General features: G+C 39.5%; 1 protein-coding gene across 2 annotated transcripts in view; it reads right to left on the reverse strand.

Moving 5' to 3' along the window:
- Ndfip2 (Nedd4 family interacting protein 2) overlaps positions 1-22,746 on the reverse strand; it is a 57,284-nt gene that overhangs the window by 16,352 nt on the left and 18,186 nt on the right. For both annotated transcript variants that reach the window (XM_059273220.1, XM_059273221.1), the window contains one exon: positions 2,851-3,016. In XM_059273220.1, coding sequence (XP_059129203.1) covers positions 2,851-3,016 — 166 coding nt within the window. The remainder of the gene's footprint in view (positions 1-2,850; positions 3,017-22,746) is intronic.

The following is a 22,746-nucleotide window of genomic DNA, read 5'->3' on the forward strand; positions in this document are numbered from 1 at the left end:
CATTTTTCTACATTAATTTCTGCAGCTACCCTAATCTCTTACGAAAATTCCATATTCTCTTTGCTTAAAGACTGGTGGACTTTTAGTCTTTCTCATTCTCACCTCCTTTTCCTTCACTTTCCCCAATATCCACATAGTTCTCTAGATTTTCATTAACAATTTCTGTCTCTGATTTTTAAAGCATTTTTGAGAAATGATCGGCAAAAACTATAGTAAAATTGTAAGTATAGACTGCTCATTTTGAAAAATAAAAATACAGAACATATTTCTAATATAATTAGTGTAAGTTAAGTTCAGCATGAATTGATAACGTTTACAGCAGAATAATGACTGTGGAAAACGTAGATTCTAAAAGCACTGTCAAACACTGAGGAACACTGAATTTCTTCTAACTATAACTATAGTATTTTGATATTTTTCTACACTAGCTTATAATTTTCTCTGTAACAGAATTTCTTGCATCTCCAATATGAAAAGTTTTTATTTTAGTATTATATTTTCAGCTATAGAGGTTTTAAGAAAAAAATAAGTTATCAACATAGGCTAAGAATCTGAAGCGAGGTCATTTCTAATCTACTGTCAGAAACTGGTAATAACAGTACAATTGAGAAGCAAAATCTAAATGAAAACACAATTATTAATCTAAGACAATAACATTGAAATTATACATTTAAATAGGACACATCATCCAAGAAGACATAATCTTCTCTATCAACAGCATGTAAAACCTTGAAAATCTTTTAATATTCAACATAGAAAAGAACCAAGCCATTAACAGAAACTGAGACATCTCCAGCTCCAGCATCAACTGTGACAATTTAATTCTCTGCTCTGTACACAGGCTTCTCAACAAGACTGAAGTCTGGGAGCTCCGTTTCCCAGTCTCCCAAAGACACTGACATGCTATGGAGCTTGACTTCCCCATGCACACAATGGTATTACAAAGGGAAGTAGCATCTAAGAGCAATGTGTCATGAAACACAAATGTCACATATTATTACTGATGCTACTCAGATCTAGAAAAAAAAAGTCATAAAATAAGCTAATGGAGAATACAATGTCACAGAAAACTAGGAAAAGATCATATTTAACACATAACTAAGAAACCAATAAAAATATTATCAATAATTTTTCACTAAAGAGACTCCAAATCTAGAATTACTCAGTTCTTGTGGTTAATTAAAGTCTTGAGTATCCTGTTAGCCAGAGTTGTAAATGAATGCAAAGACTCACCTCTACAGAGGATAGTGCAACAATAAATGAACACTCAACAATCAGACTCATCTTAGTTGAAATTTATCTAATCCTTAAAAACTATATGCTACATTATCTACTCCAGATCACAGAAAACCAGAAGCTTCTCAGTGTGTTTTATGTTGTAGTCAAACTACAAAGACAGTATACAAAGCTTTAGGTCCCATTAAGCCGTGCGAGCTCTACTAAAGTGTTCATATACCATATCCAGAAGAAATGAAGCCATGGCACGACAGTTCATTCCAAAAATTAAAGATGGATCAATTTTTGAAAATCTAAAAATTATTTTTGTTGCTACTTCATAACTGTAATTTTGCTACTATTATGAATCATAATGTAATTATCTGTGTTCTCCCATGGTCTTAGTGGACTCCTGTGAAAGGGACAGTCCACCTCACAGGGGTCACGACCCACCAGTTGAGAACCATTTCTAGCCAATCAGAGCCTTTTACTGACATAGCAAAGACAGTAGAAAAGGGCGTGGTAGCAGCAACAGAGCAGCAGCACTGTTGGCAGAGCTTTAGAAGCCCCAGTTCTTAGCAAGAAGCACTAAGTAAGCACTGATAAAATAAGCATTCTAACAAATAAAAGCAACACACTAACTTTATTATGGAGGACCTCAGAAGACTGCTTCCAAAAACTGCCTTGAAAAGTCAATGAACTTCAAGTGCTTGGTCTTTTTACAGGTTACAAATACAAAAATGGTAAGTGGACAAAGTTAGCATGAGCTTCCCACATGGAGTCAACCTTCACTTCACCAAGAATCAGGGAAGAAAATGTAATGAAGGCTTTGCTTGTGTTTGTGGTGTTGGTGATCAATTCAAGGGCCTCATGCGCACCACCATGTAAGCACTCTACCAAGGAGCTACAGCCCCAACTTATGAAGGGGTGTTTTCTTCTGTTACAATGTTTTTCAGTAACTAATTATTAAAATCAATACTTTAAATGATTGTGAAATAGAGACCTTATAGACACTTTTAGAAATTATTACAGTACTCAGGAAAATTACAGTAGTAAACAGAATCATACAATTATAAAAATAAAGTATATAAAACATGGGAGTATATAAATTATCATGTGCCTCATTGAACACTGCTGAGAAATTACACACTGACCAGGATGACCTGACACAGAGGACAAACAGCAGCAAGTGGGAATCTCTGACTTGGATACCAGCATTCGTATCATACGTATGCTCACCCATACCCACCACATTCTGACTCACTCTTTTCATTATCAGCTTTCCATTACAACCTTATGAATATATGAGCACAAACATATTATGTCTGTGTATATAGAGAGATGTGTGTGTATGTATATACAAGTGTGATTATATGTGTGCATGTATTCGCTTCAAAGTTCATTCAATAAGCTGGTGCAAGGGCACATGTTTGTACTCGGAGCACAAGTCACTTGGAGGCGGAAGCACAAAGATTATGAATTCTAGGCCAGCCTGGGCTACACAGTAAGCTCCAGGCCAGCCTGGGTTATAAAGCAAAACAAAACAAGCAATCACCCCCATTGAAAGACTTGATAATTACACAAAACCATCCCGTCAGAAAGAAAAGGATGTAGTGATCATGACTACATTCCCACCTGAAGTTGTAGGTACTTCCACAGTAATGCTACTGTAAGGAGGAGGAGAAGAGTCCGTTTCCAGTGCTGGTGCTGAAGAAGCAGCTTCCGAAGTCGGTGCTGTGGAGTTAGAAGTTGATGGCTGCTCTACAGCAGATGATTCTGAATTATCTTCTTCATTGTGAAGCTAAAGAAAAAAGAGAAAGAACATTAATGTAGTAACTTATTGTTCTCTTCACCAGCTAATTCTTAAAGATTATTTAAATTTTAAAGATATTCAGGAAAAGGAAGAAAAAAATAACATTTCAAAAATGAACAAAAAATTTAATGATTTAATCAGTATAGGGTAAAACAAAAACTATAAGCAGGAACTAAGTTCATAAGCATCACCCTGCAAGCAAGCAAATGTACCGAGTTCTCAGCACCTTGCTTTAAATATGCACTGAAATTTGGTTTCACATTTCTAACATAAAAGTATTTTCTGTGAGTAAAACCTGTCTTGGTAAGCAGAATACACTTGTATTCTACGGACAGGAGGCCTAAGTCTCATCACCTGGCCAGCTTGCACATCTGCTTAAAATCAGGGTCAGCAGGGCTTTTATCAAACAACTGAGCTGTCTGCTAGCAAAAGCAGATGTTTTGTTTTCATCTTGAAATTGCTTGTGTTAGTTTGCATTCTATTACTGTCATAAACACCGTAAGCACAAGAAATGGGGGGGTGGTATTTCACCTCACAGGTTATAACCCATCACCAAGGGAGGTCAGTGCAGGAACCTAGAGGCAGGAACTGAAGCAGAGACCATGGAGGGATGCTGTATTGGCATGTTTTCCATAGCTTGCTCAGCCTGCTCTCTTACAGCATCCAAGACTATCTCCCCAGGTGGCACCACCCACAGCGGGCTGGGCTCTCCCACATCACTTAATCAAGAAAATACCTCATAGACTTGCTTTACAGGTCAGTTTGATGAAAGTATTTTCTCTACTGAAGTTCCCTCTTCTCAAATGACCCTTGCTTGTGTCAAGTTGAAAAAAAAAAAAAAAACCACATGTGCGCGCATACACACACACACACACACACACACACACACACACACACACACACGTGCACTAACCAGCACATTGCTGCTGTCTACTCTTATGAATGAAAAAAATCTGTAGACGAGTATAGGATATAACTGGATTTTAAGACGAGGACATAATACTGTAACACATAAGAACAATTCAAACTTCTAAAACAGTACACAAGAACAGTTGTAAGTTAGGAGAAGCATTCTTGTTATCTGAAAATTTTTACCCCATATTTAAATTAACATAAGCTTTAACATTTTTTGTTTGTTTTTTGAGACAGGGTCTCGCTATGCTGGGATTAAAGACATGCACCAACACACCTGAGAGCCTGCTTTAATATTTTTAATAAATAAAATAAAATGCAGTAAAATGGAACCTAGAACTGCTAGTTTTACATATCTCAGAAGCAAAAATGTTAAGATACACACTATTCCCTATTTAAAAAAAAAAGGGTTTCTCCAACATACACTATATCAGAGATTGTTAGAGCAGCTCCGTTGTTTATTGTTGAAAATGGTACAATACAGAACTGTAACCAGTCAAAAATGTGCCTAACTAATGCAAATAAGAAAAGGTACCTATCTTTTCCAGAAAATGAAAGGGAAAGATATTAGTAAGCCTGTGAGATAATTATAGAATAGACAATAATTTTTTGGGGGGTAGGGGGAGTTTCTCTGTATAGCCCTGGCTGTCCTGGAACTTGCTCTGTAGACCAGGGAGGCCTCGAACTCAGATCCACTTGCCTCTGCCTTCTGAGTGCTGGGATTAAAGGCATGTGCCACCACTGCCAGGTAACAATCGAATTTATACTACCAAACTAGAGTCTTTCTGAGCTTCAGACCTGTGTAACCGTTTACTAATCCATTTTTTTTTTAAAGACACCAAGCAATGACCAAAAACAGGGCTCTTGATTTACGTTCAATTCTTTTTCTCTTCTCTCTCAGTGTTCAGCTAGTCTACATATTCTTTTCTGACTCTGAGACAGTCTTTCTATGTAGCCCACACTGTCCCAGCCCTCCTGATCTAGCATCTCACATACTTCACTTTTGTGTGCCTCCTTCAGTGACAGGACTCCCACAATTTAAGAAGCTGTAATTCACAATGTGTTTTACTAACCAAAGATATCTATAAAAGTGGAGATTAGTCTGTGAAAGCAAAAGTAACCCTCCAGGAACACTTCTCCAATCCTGCTTCAAATCAAGAGGACAGGCATTGGAGGTCCCGGTCACAAGGAGACTATGAAGGAATAAAATGAAAGAGAAGCCTTGCTACCCTTGTACTTTCAAGTCCCTCCCCGCCAGTCACTGACTTCCTTAAGTTAAAGGAGAGGAATGGAAGAGTTTTTTCATCTCAAAGCCTTCCAAAGAACAAAGAAAGCATGTAGGTGGGGTAATGATCTTATATAAACTTCTGCTTTCAAAAAAAAAAAAAAAATGACACCTCTGCTTGAATTCCTTTTCATGTGCTAAAGCTGCAGCATAAATATCTGGGAGATGTTAAGATGCCTGCCCTCTGTACGGCACTCATGTTCAGCCCCTCAGTTAAGTAACATATGCTGCTTAAAATGCTCTATCAACCAAACTCCACAAACCATTTAGGAGGGGAGGGTAATGAAAGGTAGCAATAGGGAAGGCAGATATGATCAAGGTGGGAAACACAACATGTGTATACACTGAAACTCATTAACATGTACAACTAGTGTACATTAGTAATAAATACTAGCTCTCTCAGACCTCAGCTATGAAAATTTTCATAAATCTGTTGTATATTTATTCTTCTTTATTAATCAGGCAATATGATCTTAAGAGATGATTAGCAACTGCTGACCTAGTCTTTAAGGAGGGAAAAAGGGAACAAGAAAAAAGGAAAAAAAAAAAAAAAACTAAATAAATAAAGCCAGTAAAACAGCTGCCTGTGCTGAACTGGAGCCTCCTCCCGTGGTCTTTAACCTGAGGTACCTGTTAGGTGACATCAGAGGGGAAGACGCCAAGGATGAGCCCTCCCTCAGCAGCAGCAGTTGGCAGATCCAGGAACAGGAACAGCAGGACTCTAAGCACTGGTCAGAGGACTAGAACCTGAATCCTATCTCTGACTCGGAACTGCCTGGAGTGTCACTAACTGATAACTATCTAAACCTGGTTCCTGGAGCTTTAAACCTTATGAGATTACTGGACAGCATCAAGCTTTCTGATAAAGAACAAAGGTATACCATTGCCTCCTCCTCTAAGAGTTAATCCAACAGGGCCTGTCAATCACCTAAGACAGGAAAACATCCTCAAGAAATGTCTGCCTTAGATATTTTAGAAACAGTATATAAAGCCTGCCTACTCTGTAAACTGATGTAATGGTCTCTGCTGCTGGGCACTCCACAGCTTACCAGTGCCTTACTTTACCTGCACCGGATCCTGAACTCTTTCCATAGTGAACACGAAGACTGGGAAGCAGATGGGAGGCCAGAGCAAGCCCCCAGTGACAGTCCATCATGGGAACTGCTTCCTACCAGCCTCCACACGATCTTTTCCAAGACTGACTTCATCAATCTCGTCGTACCAGTGCAGCACGAAAAGACCACAACAAAGGGCAGAAACGTCTACACAGTTTATCAGGAAGTTATTTATTGTCTCACATTTTTCAGTTTTATACCGAATTGTATTTCACTTTCTGATGTTTGGTTTTGGTTTGTTTGGAGTCAGGATCTCAATATGTAGCCCCAGCAGGCCTCGATCTCCTAACCTCCTACTATAACCATTCTGGCAGGAAAGAAGACATTCTGAAGAGAGATACTTGTGACTTCCCTTTGGCTACAACACTATTAAAACAATGATCCCCAAGGAACTGAAATTTCCTCAGGAATCTCAGGGAAGAAGGACCGCACAAGAAGGAAAAGGCCGAAGCCTGGTGCCAGTCGGAAGAGGAATTTGTCTCCTACAAAGAGAGGCAGACAGTTCTGACAACTTGCTAGACCATCATGCAGGAAAAAAAAACAAGATCAATGAAGTACCTTGACCAGGACTCCTTAGTGACACACACATCCTGCCCCCTCTGTTTAAATGTTAACCACATGCCAAGACTCCAAAGACAGACTTGGGATCACTGGACCTCTTTAATATTTCCTCTTCAAAATATGGCCAAATTGAACAGATCTCCTTTGCCTGTTTTTCATTACTTGTCTCTTCCATTTGTGGTTTATTGGGGATGGTGGCTGAGCCCAGCTTGTAAAGGTTGCCAAGGGCCATGCTCTCAACCAACTACTCTGGTATCACTGCTTCTGCCTTTTGAGGGCTGAGATCCAGGCCTGGTCCATCATATCAGACTTGGGTTTGCTTTTAAAAGATGGAAATTTTTGAAATCTAGTCTCTAGGTTTGGTGTAGCATCTGTCCATGGCACACTATTCTATGTCATCACTTCAAGCAAGTTTTTGAGATGTATTTATTAGTGGGTACGCTATAGTTTTAAGCAATTAAGGAAAAATATATGACTGTTGCTTCCTTCTCATTACAGATCCATGGCACTTTGGGTGGGCATTAGTTATATCTAGACTATAGACAGACACTGACTATATTACTCATCAAACTCCTTTGGCAAAGCAAATCACTCCCAACATCCAGCAAGGCCCTCCTTCTGGGAAGGGTACCTGGGAAAAAGACTGACTAAAATAACAAGGTAACCTAATTAAAGGACACACAAAAGCATATAACTAAGGACAAAAAAAGGAAAGCCCCCACACAATTAAGGAAACATCAAGGTATGTACCTATATAAATTTAACAGAGCTCATTCATCTTCAAGACAGGCATGCTTTCTATCAAATCACATATTAGAAATAACAACACAAGGAATCCTAGTTTTTAAGCTTCCCTTCCTTAAATGGCTTGAGAACCAAAATTTAGAAACCTAGATGGAAAAGATACTATAAGACATTTTTTTCTAAGAAGGAAAAAGTTTAAAAAATAATGTTTGGCTTTATAAAGCCATTTAAATGTTGAGTTTCTATGGGAGCCCACAGAGGCTCCCTAGTAAGGCCTTACTCAAGGTCAGAGAATCTGAGCTTGCTTTACCCAGCATGGCTGCATAATAATATGATTTGGCCAGGGGCGTGGTTACCAGGTGTTCTGAAGGGTCTACACTTGGCTGTACATTGTGCACTTTGATCTTGAAAGGGGGAGGTCTTTTGCCTCTCCCCTTGGTAGTGTATAAAAATCCATTAGAATAAAACTTGAGGTGACTGGGTATTGACCCAGGGCCCTCCCAAAGCTATCCTGTATCTCTGTCTTTCTAGTCGTCTCCGTCTATATTTCTATCTAATACTTCCTCATTCCTCTCTCCTCCCCGCAAGAACCCTTTGACAGGTCAGAGCCGGACTCCCACAAGTTTTAAAAAGATTCCAATGCTGACTCTACACACTCTATTCCATACAGGGACTGATCATATAATAGTAACAGCAATTTGTAATAAAAGCTTCTACTCCTTTCCTGTTCCTGTAATCAAATTAAATAAGAACATTTTGACATATCCTCCAGAAAGTTTCTAATTTGCATGAACTAAAAATAAGCCAGCAAAGTGGTAGTTGGTAAAGTTCAAAGACTAAAATTGTCTAAGCACACATTTCTCAATGAAGAGCTGAGACAGCACACCTTAGAGCATAGATAAACATCCAAACAGATGTCACTGGACTTGGAATCTATCTCTTTTAGCTATTAGAATCGGAACAATCTAGAAGAGTTTAAAGCAAAACTGTCGGAGACAGGAGCTACTGAGGCACAAACAGAGCAGGAGCTAGTGAACTGTAATTGTAACCATTCTCTTCCAGGGAGCACTGAGTCTGTGCTGCGGTCATGAGGCTCTGGGGTTAAAGACCTTGGCTGGATGTTACTGTCTTCCTAATCGGATAATAAGCCTAGAAGTTTAGGAAGTGGGTTCTGTTCATTTTAGTAGTCAATAAAGCAAGAAGCAGAGCCTAGGGTATGTACAGGTCCATAAACTTCCAGAAGTTTTCTCTAATTGAACGGGGAGCTTAACTCAAACAGTGTTATATGTACTGAACAACTCAAGATCGAGTAGTATGCACACATCTTGGGCTAGCTACAATTCTCACGGTACAGTACAGAGTAAAATGTGGAAATTTCATCACTCAGCTACCGTGAAGCAGTCATAGTAACCTCATAAGCAATTACCTGCCTCCTAAATTTACTAAATTATTCTGTTTTCCCAAAACCACAGATCTATACTAAACATAAACTCCAGGGGCTGGAAAGAGGGTTCAGTGGTTAAGAGCACTGGCTGGTCTTCCAGGGAACCCAGGTTCCATTCCCAACACCCACATGGCAGCTCACAACTGTCTGTAATTCTAGTTCCAGGGGATCCAGGACCTTCTTCTGGTCTCCATGGGCATAGGCATGTATGTGGTACACAGACATACATGTAGGCAAACACTAAAACACATTAAAAAAAATTTAAAAAAAAAATAAACTTGCCGGGCAGTGGTGGCACATGCCTTTAATCCCAACACTTGAGAGGCAGAGGCAGGCAGATCTCTGATGAGTTCAAGGCCAAGGCCAGCCTGGTATACAGAGTGAGTTCCAGGATAGCCAGGGCTACATAGAGAAACTCTGTCTCCAAAAAAAAAAAAAAGGAAAGAAGGAAGAAACTCTAACTCTGTGCATCCATCTTTAAAATAACTCCACTAGACCTGAGCTGCTACCTGAAGTCATGTTGACATCTGAGACCAGGCTGCTACAGAGGACCAGGTCTGGGTCCGTGGTGCTACCACAGCCGGGTTCTGAATTGCTGTCTACGGCCCACGGTGCCACCAAAGGCTACATGGATGCCTGGGGTCTGGACAGCAACCTGTGACCATGTTGATGTCTGAGGGCTGTGCCAACACCGGGGCTGATCTGCATAGCCTGCTTGCCACATGGGGCCATGGTGTCATCAGGGCCCAGGCTGATGCTGTGGACCATGTCTGGGTCCATGGCCCAGCAGCAGCCAGGGTCTGGAATGATGTTGTGGCTCCTGTTTCCACCAGGGACTGTGCAGATGTCTGGGGTCTAGACAGCTATCTGAGACCATGTTGGTGTCCGAGGGCCTTGCTGCCACAGGAGGCCATACTGATCTGGGTGGCCTGTGCTGCCACCAGGGCTACGGTGACATCCCAGCCAAAGTTGCTGCCAAGGGCCATGGCTGGATCCATGTTCCTGTTGTAGCTGGGGTCTGTGATGATGTCCTTGGTCTGTACTCCCACAAGCAGTCATAGGAATCATGCATGTTGGAATTGGAGGGACATGCTGAACTGGCCCTGTCCCTCACTGGCCCTGGGATAGCTGACCCTGCCCCTCATGGAACACTGCAGCAGGAGAGATGGCCCTACCCCTCACCACAGGCACAGGAGAGCCGCCTCCAATGGCATAGGCCTAGGAGAGCTGGCTCTACTTCTCACCTGAGGGAGCTGATCCCAGTGGCCCTGACTGGCCTGCTCAGCTACCACCAGACCCACATCCTAAGTCTCGGGTTAGCCCACCCTAACATTTCTACCCCATCTATGACCTGCTGGAGTGTGTGAAGGGACTGGTCCTGCAGAAAGATAACCAACTGCAGGATCTCCACGACTCAGGAAACAGCAGTATCAGTAAGGGTCCAGTGAAGATGGTGTGCCAGAGGTCTCGAACCAGGCCAATGACTCACTGCAATGAACATTTTGCCGGTGGGGATGACTGGACAAAAGAGTATACTATATGACACACCACAGCTCCCAGTGCCACTAGGATGAATGAAGAGGTGCTGGAAAGACGGAAGATCAAGGTGGGTTTTTTGTTTTGTTTTGTTTTTAAGCATGCTGCAAGGGTTAGGAGTAGATATGGAAAGACTGAGAAGTGAGTGGGACTAGGACACATGAAGTGAAATTCCAAAAAAAATTTATGTCATAAATAAATAAATAGATTTGAAAAAATAAAAATAAAAAATAACTCTACTAGAGATGATTCTTACCATAGGCAAACAACGAATACACAGACACACACACATTTAAAAACTCACCCTCTGCCATGAGAAATCAGAAAATAGCCAGTCCCTGGATTAAGGACAGACTACCTACTACTCTTCACACACTGAGGGAAAAGGCACTAATGACTTACAGCACTGAACAGCAGCAAATACCATCCATAGATATGACTTTACTCATTCAGGAAACATATACTATCAAAGAACATAGAGATAAAAGAGTAAGTTGGTCATAAAGAGGCAATTTCATACAAATTAGCAAGAATACCTCTGGGGGAAAAAAAACAATTTTATTGAATAAAACAACACAGAAGTAGTATTAATAGCAAAAATAAGAAAATGTTGCTAGAAAAATTGTACATCGGGGCCAGGAGTGGTGCATGCCTTTAATCCCAGCACTCAGGGGACAGGCAGGAAGACTTGAGCTCAAGGCCAGTCTGGTCTACATAGGGAGTTGCAGCCAAGCCAGAGCTAGAGAGACCCCTGTCTCAAATAAAACAAAATAAAACTGCACAATGGAAACAACAGACGTCAACTTCCACTAGTAAGGGTAAAATTAATTTAACCATATTGGAGAAAATTTGGTAATTTGGAGTAAAACTGGATGTGTACATAACCCATGATTCTATTTTCTAGATGTCAATACCTGAAAATTCTTACACTTAGACACACAGAGGCATGCTCAAGGTAGCACTTTTCAAAAGAGCAAGAAACTATATAGCCAATTATGCCATGAGTAAATTATTATATAAATATACCACTGTTACATATTATACATACATATATTGACATATACTATACCATGTAAATTGTTATATAATATTCCCTAATTTATATAACAGAATTCACAACTTAAATTGGTAAGTTAAATGTGTAGTAATTGTAATGGATAAATCTTAAAAGCATACTCTCCTAGTTTCATGTCCTTCTGCTATTATAAAATAACCTATAAAAGCAGCTTAAGGGGAGTTGGGGGATTTAGCTCAGTGGTAGAGCACTTGCCTAGCAAGCGCAAGGCCCTGGGTTCGGTCCTCAGCTCTGGACAAAAAAAAAAAAAAAAAAAAGGCAGCTAAAGGCAGCTTAAGGGAAAAAGGGCTTATTTGAACACACATTCACACAGATACACATACATACACATACTTAATAATAAATCTCTAAATTTAAAAAAAAAAAGTACAACTAGGCTAGGAGCCGGAGAGACGGCTCAGCAGTCCTGGCTGTTCTTCCAGAAGAACCAGGTTCAATTGCCTGCACCCACATGGCCACTCACAGCTGTCTTAACTCCAGTTCCAGGGGATTCGAGGCCCTCCTCTGGCCTCAAGTACTGCAAAAACACGGTGCACAGGCATACATGAAGGCAAAACACATATACCCATAAATTAAAAGTAAAGATTAAAAGAATTAAGCACCAAAATAAGGTAACAAATGCAATTCACATAATCTAATCTTAAAGGATACATTGCACTGAAAAACATTTTGGAATCAATAAAAGTAAAGAAAGTGTACACAAACAAGGGGAACTTTAGGGTCACTTGGAGGGAAGAGACAAAGCAAGACGTGTACGGCTTGGAATTTGGGGAGGTGGGAGAAATGCTGGTGACCTAAAACAACACAACACAACACCATCATCAGTTGTTTCCATGGTATGAAGTCTTTCATATTATTCTATATTTTTATGTTGGAAATGCTTCATAATTTTAAGATTTTTTAAACCTGAGCCAACCAAATTGACTTCCAAACACAACACTAAGCGGAATATTTTCCAACATAAAAGCAGTCAAGGAACACATAGCAGTGCTTTCCTGTCCTTACAATAAAACTGCTTCAGGATGAAACACAGGCAAGCAAAGAAGCAATCAAAGCAAAAACTAAAGAAACAGAAAAGCTATGTCATTTTTTAATGTAGAACCAAGGCTAAATACAGAACTAAAGACTAAGTTAACTTCTGGTAAACAAAAAGCAAGTCTAGTAAACTGAGAAACAAACCTAAAAACAATACAAATACCAGAACTGGGGGAATAGATAAAAGTATTTCTATCACTCTGCCTTTCAACATAGAGATTTGATCTCTAATATTTAAATCTTCACCATTCAGTTTCAAATTTTACTCTGATTTCTTATGTTTTTTTTTTTTCTAAGCTCTTTTTTTTTTTTTTTTTTTTTTTTTGGTTTTTCGAGACAGGGTTTCTCTGTGCAGCTTTGTGCCTTTCCTGGAACTCATTCTGTAAACCAGGTAGGCCTCGAACTCACAGAGATCCACCTGCCTCTGCCTCCTGAGTGCTGGAATTAAAGGTGTGCACCACCACCGCCCGTCTCTAAACTCTTTTCCTAATTTTAGTGAGATCTTACACAATTTAAGACTTCTGTGGTGGCCGGGCATGGTGGAGCATGCCTTTAACCCCAGATCTTGAGAGGCAGAGGCAGGAGTAACTATGAGTTGAAGGCCAGCCTGATCCAGTCTCAAAACAAAGGCAGTAACAAGAGGCCAGGATAAAGAAACCTTGACTGAGATTTGAGTAATTCAGGTTTTCCCTTTTGCTGTAAAATTCAAACAAGACCACTGTCTTAATTAGGGTTTCTACTGCTGTGAAGAAAGAGACACCATGACCACTGCAACTCTCATAAAGGAAAATATTTCATTGAGGTGGCTAGTTTACAGTTCAGAGGTTCAGTCCATTATCATCATGGGACATGGCAGTGTGCAGGCAGACATGGTACCGGAGAAGAAACTAGAGTTCTACGTCTTGCAGGCAGCAGGACATGGTTTTACTGGGTGTCGCTTGAGCATATATGAAACCTCAAAGCCCACCTCCACAGTGACACACTTCCTCCAACAGACCACACCTACTCCAACACCACACCTCCCATTAGTGCCACTCCTCTTCGGGGCCATTTTCTTCAAACACCACCATCATATTTATACTTTTATTTTTAAAATAACCCCGCTCAAAAAATCACTCCAATCTGTCTATATGAAAACATAGGTTTTTCTGGCTGATGAGATTTGGGTGCCTAGATTGCTTGTGTCTCTGTACTTCTGCTACATATACTTTTTAAGCTAAGCAAATGTCACTTTTTACAAACTAAAGGAATTAGGAGAGAAGGAGCATACTACAGGCCCAGCCCTCAGGAGGCTGAGGCGTAACAATCACCAATTCAAGGATAGCATGGGCCAGCTAGCAACACAGCCAAACTGGGCTCTGTACAAAGAGCCTGTCTTAAAGAAACAAAACAAAAACACTAAAAATAAAAAGAAAAGAGGGGACCACTATAACACACATTTCAAACTAATATTTCCTATTTTAATATTATGCCCTACAAAACTACTCAAAGGTAAAACAGGAATTCTTATAAAGGTATTACTCACAATGTCCTATTAAGAGAAAATTAGAAAAAGCCTATTAACCCAAACTAGAATAAACATGCTATATCATTATAACAGAATGTAAGCATTTTAAAGTGTTTTGAAATATTAAAATTAAAAGACTATAAAGACTATAAAATTAAAAGACCTAAAGAAATTAAAAGACTTGAGAAGTGAATCATATTTACCCAATTTTCTTTTTTTATGTTTATTTAGTGTGTGCATACGTGCATGCTTCTGTGTGATGGGTAGGTATGGACATGCACCAGTCATGGCACACATGTGGCGGGCAGAAGATGCCTTGATGGAGCTTGTTTTCTCCTTCTATCTGTATGTAGGTTCCAGGAATTGAATGCAAGTCTCCAGGCTTTACAGTAAATGCCATTACCTTTAAGCTATATCACCAGGCCCAGTTACTCCAATTTTAAATAAGACATAGGGTTATTTAAAAATGACTATTCAATCTCCATTATTTCAATTTTCAATAAGACAAAAGGTTGTTTCAAAATGACTGCTAATAAACAAGATAGGTAGAATGGATTCTTGAAAATTTTGGATTCTTTTTCTTCACTTTCTTTTTTACTAATCTGCGCTTCCCCCAAGATCTCTACAAGAAAGAAAAAGGAACATTGTTTCTAATGTAGGACATAATGACGTAATAAAGAGCTTTCTGTATTTAAAGGAATTTCTGTAGGCTGGTTAAGCCTAGGGTTATAAGAAAGATTACATCTGTAAAATTTCTCCTTGGTACTGAACAAGATCATCACAGACTCCACATATTACTCAAAACGTGTATAACCATCATCAGGAGAAAAGTCAGGTCACAGATCCATACATGACACTATTGTTCCAGTCCACCATCTTACAGCACATAAATACTGTACTATCAGCAGGAATCTATTTCCGTGTGGTGATTCGCTAATGAAACTCAGCTTAAAGGTCAAAGAGCTTCAGAAGGGCTTTGTGCTGCTTTGCCACCTGTAATAACACTCTTGGTATCCTTTTCCCACACACAACATAAACCACAGATATTCGCGGATACAATCTGAAGAGGCATTCTGAAGCCAGGGTCCTCAGTTAGAAAGACCCTGCCTCAAAAAAGAATCTGTTTTTAGTTTTGAACTAATACTACCTATTCATTAGAAGTATGTTAAGGCTGACACACACTGTACACAGCCCTGTGAGAAATGCTCACTAAGCAGCACAGCAGCAGCAGCAGCAGCAGGAAGAAAGCAGCCTTCGCCCACTGCTGTTCTACCTACAAGTGCAATCCACACTAAATTCAAGAACTCAAACCCCATTACCTTATTTAAACGCTATATGCTAAGAAAGTGCCAAGATGATGCGGACCATGTCACAAAGACATGATCTGAGTATTATACATAGTAAGTATACAATTATAACTCAGAGAATAAAATATGAATCTGTGAACTCAATGTGATATGAGTGAATAAACAAATTGGCCCTGGGAAAGCTCTTCCTTTTAGAATTAAAATTAGTAAGTTCTTAAAGAAATGATGAACTGGGAAACCAATTTGACAACCACTACAGCTACTATTTCAGTCAAGAATAGTCAAAGAACCATAAAGCCAACAGACCACTTTAAAACCAGGACATTTGTAGGCTGTGTTACAAAAGAACTGACCTGGCCTTTTCCAATACACCGTCAGGAAAGACTACAAGACCAGAATGGTGCTCCATTTTCCACTCTACCTCTAGAAACTCTGTGTGATCACTAACTCTACTCCACTCTCAGCACCTAACAAAACCATCTCTCCACACATGATGAATCTCTGGAACAACAACCCTGTTCCTCCTACCCCCGTCCTTGACTATGTACCAGAACAAAATGATTTGGGAGACTACAGCTGCAGATCATAAGCCTCTCTTCAAGTCTGTGCAGTCACACAGCCTACCAGACCCTCTGGAGGCAGGCTAGAAAGACAAGGCAAATGAAGAGACCATGAGAAATAAAGAGTCCTTGCTCTCTTGCTTTTGATTTAAGTCTCAGGGTCAAGAAATTCAATACAAAGACCAAACCATTACCAAAGTGACTACACTCTTGCTATGTTTTGTTGTTTTGTTTTGTTTGTGTGTGTGTTTGTTTGTTTGTTTTGAGTAACATTTTAAACAAGAGCATTAAAACAGCTAATAAAAATACTAAGGTCAAAACTTGTCTTAAACCTTTGTGACTTTTGATTTTTAATCTTATCTTACTCCTTTATAATCCATAAACATGGACTTCACCCTGTATAAACCATGCCTCAACCTCACAAAGGAAATTCTTTAGATAAAATAAACCTTTGTACCTTATTTTAAAATTTATTGTTTTAAACTTTAATCTTCAAACTTAACTACAGATTGTATCTCTAGAACAAAGTAACTTTAAAAGGCACAAAAATCTCTTACACAGTTACAATTAGGACATTTTAGTGCCTTTTTTTAAGCATTATGAGCTTTTTTATCTCCTTTATTTTAGTTCATGTACTTGGTGTTTTGCCTGCATGTATGTCTGTGTGAGGCTGTTGGATCCCCCGGAACTGGAGCCATAGACAGCCATGAGCTGCCACATGGGTACTAGGAACTGAACCCAGGTCCTCTGGAAGAAAGACCAGTGCTCTCAACCACTGAGCCATCTCTCCAGCCATTAGCGCCCTGTTTTATGTCCTCCACACCATGTGTACTTTCCCCTGACTAATAAACTCCAAATTTGCTCATACTATTCACTCCCAAATATCAGACAAATATATCACGAAGATCCTGCCTCCTAGTAGAGTTTCTCTTTAAATTCTATCTCTGACTTAGTGCTATCTACCTACGTCACGCACATGTATTTACTTACATCACACTAACAAATAACAGCAAACAAAAACCTGCCCGTTTAAAATTACTCTTTTCCTTCTTTTTGAACTGTCTCACCCTTTATTCCTTCACACTCATCCTGAAAAGAAAAAATAAAAAGAAGTCTAATTTCATTCTCTGTGATTTTAATTTCCACTTCTTCCCCAATCCATTACCATGTGGCTTTTACTCAAACATCTCTCACTAAGAATAATGACCTTCTAATTGTTAACTTTGAGTTTTATTTCCAGTCCTCGGCATCACAAAGATCTTCAATACTTTAACACACCAAACTGTATTGATTAGATTTCAGCTTCCAATCATTCCCTTCTCCTTTTATTTACCGACCATTCAATCCTGTTCTTTTAAAGAATCCATATTTCCCTTTAAAGATTTTGGTAGTTTGAATGCGAATGGTCACGTGGACTCATATATTTGAACATCTGGTTCCAGGGTGGAAGAACTGTTTGGGAAGGGTTAGGAGGTGTGGCCTTGTTGGAAGAGGTGGGTCACTGACGGCAGGTTTAAGGCTTCAAAAGATATTCTACCATTCTCTGTGGGCTTTCTACTTCCTGTTTGTGGATTGGCAGGTCTCAGCTGCTGCTTTGGTGCCATGCCTGCCGGACAGATCCTCACCATGACACCATAATGGTGATATACTCCTATCTTTCTGGACCCATAAACCCCAAATAAACCCTTCCTTTTACAAGTTGCCTTTGTCATGGTGTTTTATCACAGCAACAGAAAAGTAAAACAAAGACTCTTGGACAAAACTGACTCCTGAGCAACAGATGCTGTCTCTAACACCTAAGAGCTGGACTGAAGGTAGATAATACATAATGGTTTGGTTGAGTTTATTTGTAGGCGTTAAAGCACCTACCCTATGGCATTACTGCCAATGCACTGTCACAAGCACTCATCTGACATTTTACAAGTTAGCGTGATGCACCCTCTCATCTCCTATGCTTCTAGAACAGTGGTTCTCAACCTTCCCTCTGAGGGTGCAGCCCTTTCATACATGTTGTGGTGACCCAACCATAAATTTTTTTTTGCTACTTTGTAACTGTAATTTTGCTACTGTTATGAATCATAATATAAATACCTGTGTTTTCCAATGGTTTTAGGCAACCCCTGTGAAAGGGTCATTTGACCCTCAAAGGGGTCATGACCTAGGTTGAGAAACACTGTTCTTGAAGATCAGATAGTTGCTAACTGAATAAACTAAAAAAGAACATGATTTGGTGTCAGGAGACCTAAATTAAGATAGACACCCTACTAGCTAGATAAGCTTGACTGCATTAATAACCTCGTTAAGCTTCATTTTATTACTGTGATTCATGTATTTTTTTATTTATTCAATCAAATCATCAATTAGTTTTACAACCAAGACTTACTAAAGCTAGGTTTAGTGATATAACATATATTACAATACTGGGCACAGGGAGTAGATTCAATACCATCAATACCCAGAACCTGTAGGTTCTAATGACAAAGGAGTTTGGGCAAAGGGCTGTGACAGAGTGCAACCAGTGCTACAGTAGGAGAATAAGGGAGCGGACCATACTGGATCATAGGTGATGTAGCCAACGGAGGCCACCGAGGACCAGGCCTTCCAAAACGCCAATTTCTTCACAGAAAGCTTTATTCTTCCCTTTACTAACACAGAGAGAAGCTAAGAACAGAATCCTTAAGCAAAACTAAATACAGTGCCATTTGTTACTAAGGCATGCTGTTGCTGGTGATTCACTCGGGAAGCAGCAAGGGCCAAGACACTACAGACAGTATTAAAGGGCTGATCCCTCAAAGTGTTACATGCAAGACCAAAGACTCTCAAAAGTTGGTGAGGTCTAAACACATAAACTGAGTAACTCTAGATTACCAGAAGACAAACACCGTGTAAACAAAGACTATGAATCTCTCTCCTCCTTCCCCCTCCCCTCTAAGCTAGCAATAATGTACCTCTAAACTTATTTACCATAGTAAGTCTTAGTAAGTTTTTAGATTTCAACTCACAGCAAATGTCAGCCTTAAATGCAGCAACTTCCCATATAACCCTGCCCCTCATATACAAAGTCCCCTTCCCCATTATCTTTATCCGCACCAAACTGGTATACTTGTTAAAACTGATGAACCCACTATGACACACGTCATTGTCATTCAAAGTTTAGTCTTGCTGTTAATTTTGCAGCTTATGATAAATGTCTAAGGACCTCTATGCATTCTCACAGTACCAAACAAATTCCACTATATTGAAACTTCTCTTGTACACCCAATCACCCGCCTTTCCTCACTAGGACATAGCAATCATTGATTTTTTTTTAACTGTCTCCGAAAATACTGTCTCCAGAATGTCATACAGTTGAAATCACATAGTACCTAGATTTATCAATCTGACTTCTTTCAGTTTAGTATTATGCACTGTCATTTCCTCCATGGTGTTTGATACCTAGATCTCTCATTTTTGTTCTAAATATATGTAACTGTCTGGAAGAACTATACTTTACTTACCTGTTGAAAGGTATACTGGTTGTTTCCATTTGGGAAATTACAATCAAAGCTGCTCTAAGCATATATGTGAATATTTTATGTGAACCAAAAGCTTTTTAAGAACTTCTGATTTCATTTGTTCACTGTTTACAGAGAAACAACTGACTTTTCCCTACTAATGTCATATACTTATTGTAATCGTAATCATTTATAAGTTCCAAGAGTTTTGTTTGTTCTTCCATATTTTATAGACTGCCAACAGATTAACTTATTTCCTAATCTATACATTTTATTTCCTTTTTTGTAGTGAAATATGCAAAAATTCTTTCTGCTATTTTGAAATATACATTATTAACACTACTTATATAGCTAAGCAACAAAAGAGCAGAACTTATTCTTAGCTAACTGAGTGTCAGCTGGCCAACTTTCCAACCCAGTCTCCAAACTACTATTCCACTTCCACTAAGCTACTGCCACAGCTGCCTAAAGAGCGGACGTTAGCTTGGGAAGCCCCCAGTCAAAGGCTGGCTCCAAGAAACGACACAACTCAAACCACAGAACAAGTGATGACCACAACGCAGCTCACAGGAGTGTAAGTAGACACAGAGCAACATCCAAGTTGAAAAAAAACCTGAGGAGGAGCAAAAGCAACTCAAGAAATTGAAGACCTCCAACATATGTTAAAGAAAAACAAAACTAAGAAGAAAGTTCAATACAGGGGTGAAAAACGTCAAAAACCTGTCATTGGCTCTTGTTTCAACATGGCAGAGGCCACCTGCAGGCCAACCCTCCCACTGCAAGAAGTACTGTTGCTTACTGTAACTATAAAGTCAGGACAAACATATTAATAGCAAACCTCTAGACATTCTTAATATTAAAGAAAATGTTCTGAAATATAAAGGAACACGAAGTGGGGAGGGGAGAGTGGAGGAGAGAGAAATACAGATATACCCTGCTCAGTCTGTTTAGTGTTACTTGTATGTACATATTTTTAGGACTGACTACTTGGTACTGGATAACCAATTGGAGGACTCACCTCTAAGGAAGACTAATTCTCCCACTCTCAGCAGTTAATTGCCTGGACTGCTCTTCTAGGTTAGAGCCCTGTGAGATTTCCCTTATCCACCTTGGAGTGTTAGTTTCTGTTGTCATTGTTCAGGTCTTGTTTAGATTCCATGGGTGTGGCTTCCTTGTCATATCTAGAAGACTTCCTTGTAGCAGACTTCCTAAAAGCTTTCCACCCCCTTTCTTGATGTTCCCTAAGCCTTAAGTGTAGAGGGTATGTTGCTAATGGGTCAACCGGGGTACCCCAAGGTCAGATGTTCTCTGTATTTTGACTAGTCATGACTCTCTGTAATACAATCTCCATCTGCTGCAAAAGAAAGCTTCTTTGGTAAGTATTTCACATGCAGTGAGGAATTACACTGGCTTAGTAAAGTGGCATCAGAAGGCTCTCCTCCAAGATCTCCTCCATGACCTCACTAGCCATGGGCAACTGGTTAGTTTACAGTATCACGCATGATTTTTCTCCTGTCAAAGCAGACCTTAAGTCCAATTAGACAGCTGTTGGCTACCACTAAGATATGAATGTCACCATGATGGTCATTGTAACAGTTCACAGGCGCCACAGCTAGCTTTTGGCAGCTTACATAACACCTTCTAGTATGGTAAAAGTAGTTGTCAGAGGAGGCTTTCAGATCAGTTCCAGCTTCGATTCTAAGTCCTGTGTCAAAAGTGAGTGGTGTCTTCAGCAATAGAGACTAATCTTCAATTTCTGGAAGGCAGCGAAGAGCAACAGCAATAGCCTATATTGTTTTGGGAGTCTCTTGGACTCCCCAGACCAAAAACTTAAAAGGAGGTTTCTCATGGTCCTGGAGTTTTTGTTAGACAGTCTATGGCTCTTGGTGAAAGCATTATTATCCCAAATGGCATAAATTCATTTAGGGTATTATGTGTATTATATGCCATTGTAGGCAATTACAAAATGATTCCCTATGGCCTCTTCAAACATCCTTAGAATTATTCATCCACCCTCCCTCCTTGTCCTTCTGTATTGTTTTGGTATAATTTGAATATTTCAATTATGTTTATAAGTAATGAAATTTGTCCACCAAGTTTGCTGTATAACCTCAAACAGAAGTTCCTAAAGATAGACTTCTACCACGTGGGATGGTTGAAGAAAATGAATAATTAAGTACTCCTTACTTACAAAGTACCTAGAAAGAACTATTCTCCTTTTCATAGTGTCTTACTTAGGGAGTTAGTGCTGTGAAAAGACACCATGACCACGGCAACTCTTATAAAGAAGACATTTAACTAGAATGGCTCACTTACAGTTTCAGAGGTTCAGTCCATTATTATCATGATGGGGATTATGGCATCTCGTAGGCAGATGTGGTGCTGGAGCTGAGAGTGCTACATCTCGCTAGGCAGGCAACAGGAAGTCGACTGTCACACTGAGGGAAGCTTGAGCAAGAGAGACCTCAAATCATACCCTCACAAAGACACACTTCCTCCAACAAGGCCATACCTCCTAAGAGTGTCACTCCTTTTAGGGGCCAATTTCTTTCAAACCACCACCCATGGACAGAACAATCGACCCATGGTTACTATCTTACAAATGTAGGTTGCTAAACAGAAGAGGCATTATGTAAAAAGATCAGAAATAGCAGTATTATATAAATGCAGTACCTATCCTAATGGTGAACATTAATGATATTAGTATTATATAGGTTATACAGCATACTTTTCCAGCACAGAACTCTGAAAATTATGTATCACTTTATAATACACTCTATCTATATTTACACTTTGAACACTCCGAAAAGACATTCATCTATTTATTTTCATTTCTTTTCTGTATATATGCCTGCTCTGGTTTTCTGAGATAGTTATCAGGCCATGTAACCCAGACAAGCTTCAACACATAATCTTCCTGCCTTAGTTTCCCAAGCAATGAGATTACAAGTGTGCATCATCACATCTAACTCATTTATTTCTTCCAGAAGTCATTTATTTTATCCCTATAATAAAGAGGCCCACAATAATCTAATATACTATTATAAGCAATAAAGATCTAGTTCCTATTTCCTATAGACTTTGGTCTAGTGAGCAAATATATTCTGCAAAATAAGAACTACAATAAGCATAAGTGCACAGTG

This window comes from Peromyscus eremicus, chromosome 9 (genome assembly GCF_949786415.1).
Source record: "Peromyscus eremicus chromosome 9, PerEre_H2_v1, whole genome shotgun sequence".
NCBI classification, from domain to species: domain Eukaryota; kingdom Metazoa; phylum Chordata; class Mammalia; order Rodentia; family Cricetidae; genus Peromyscus; species Peromyscus eremicus.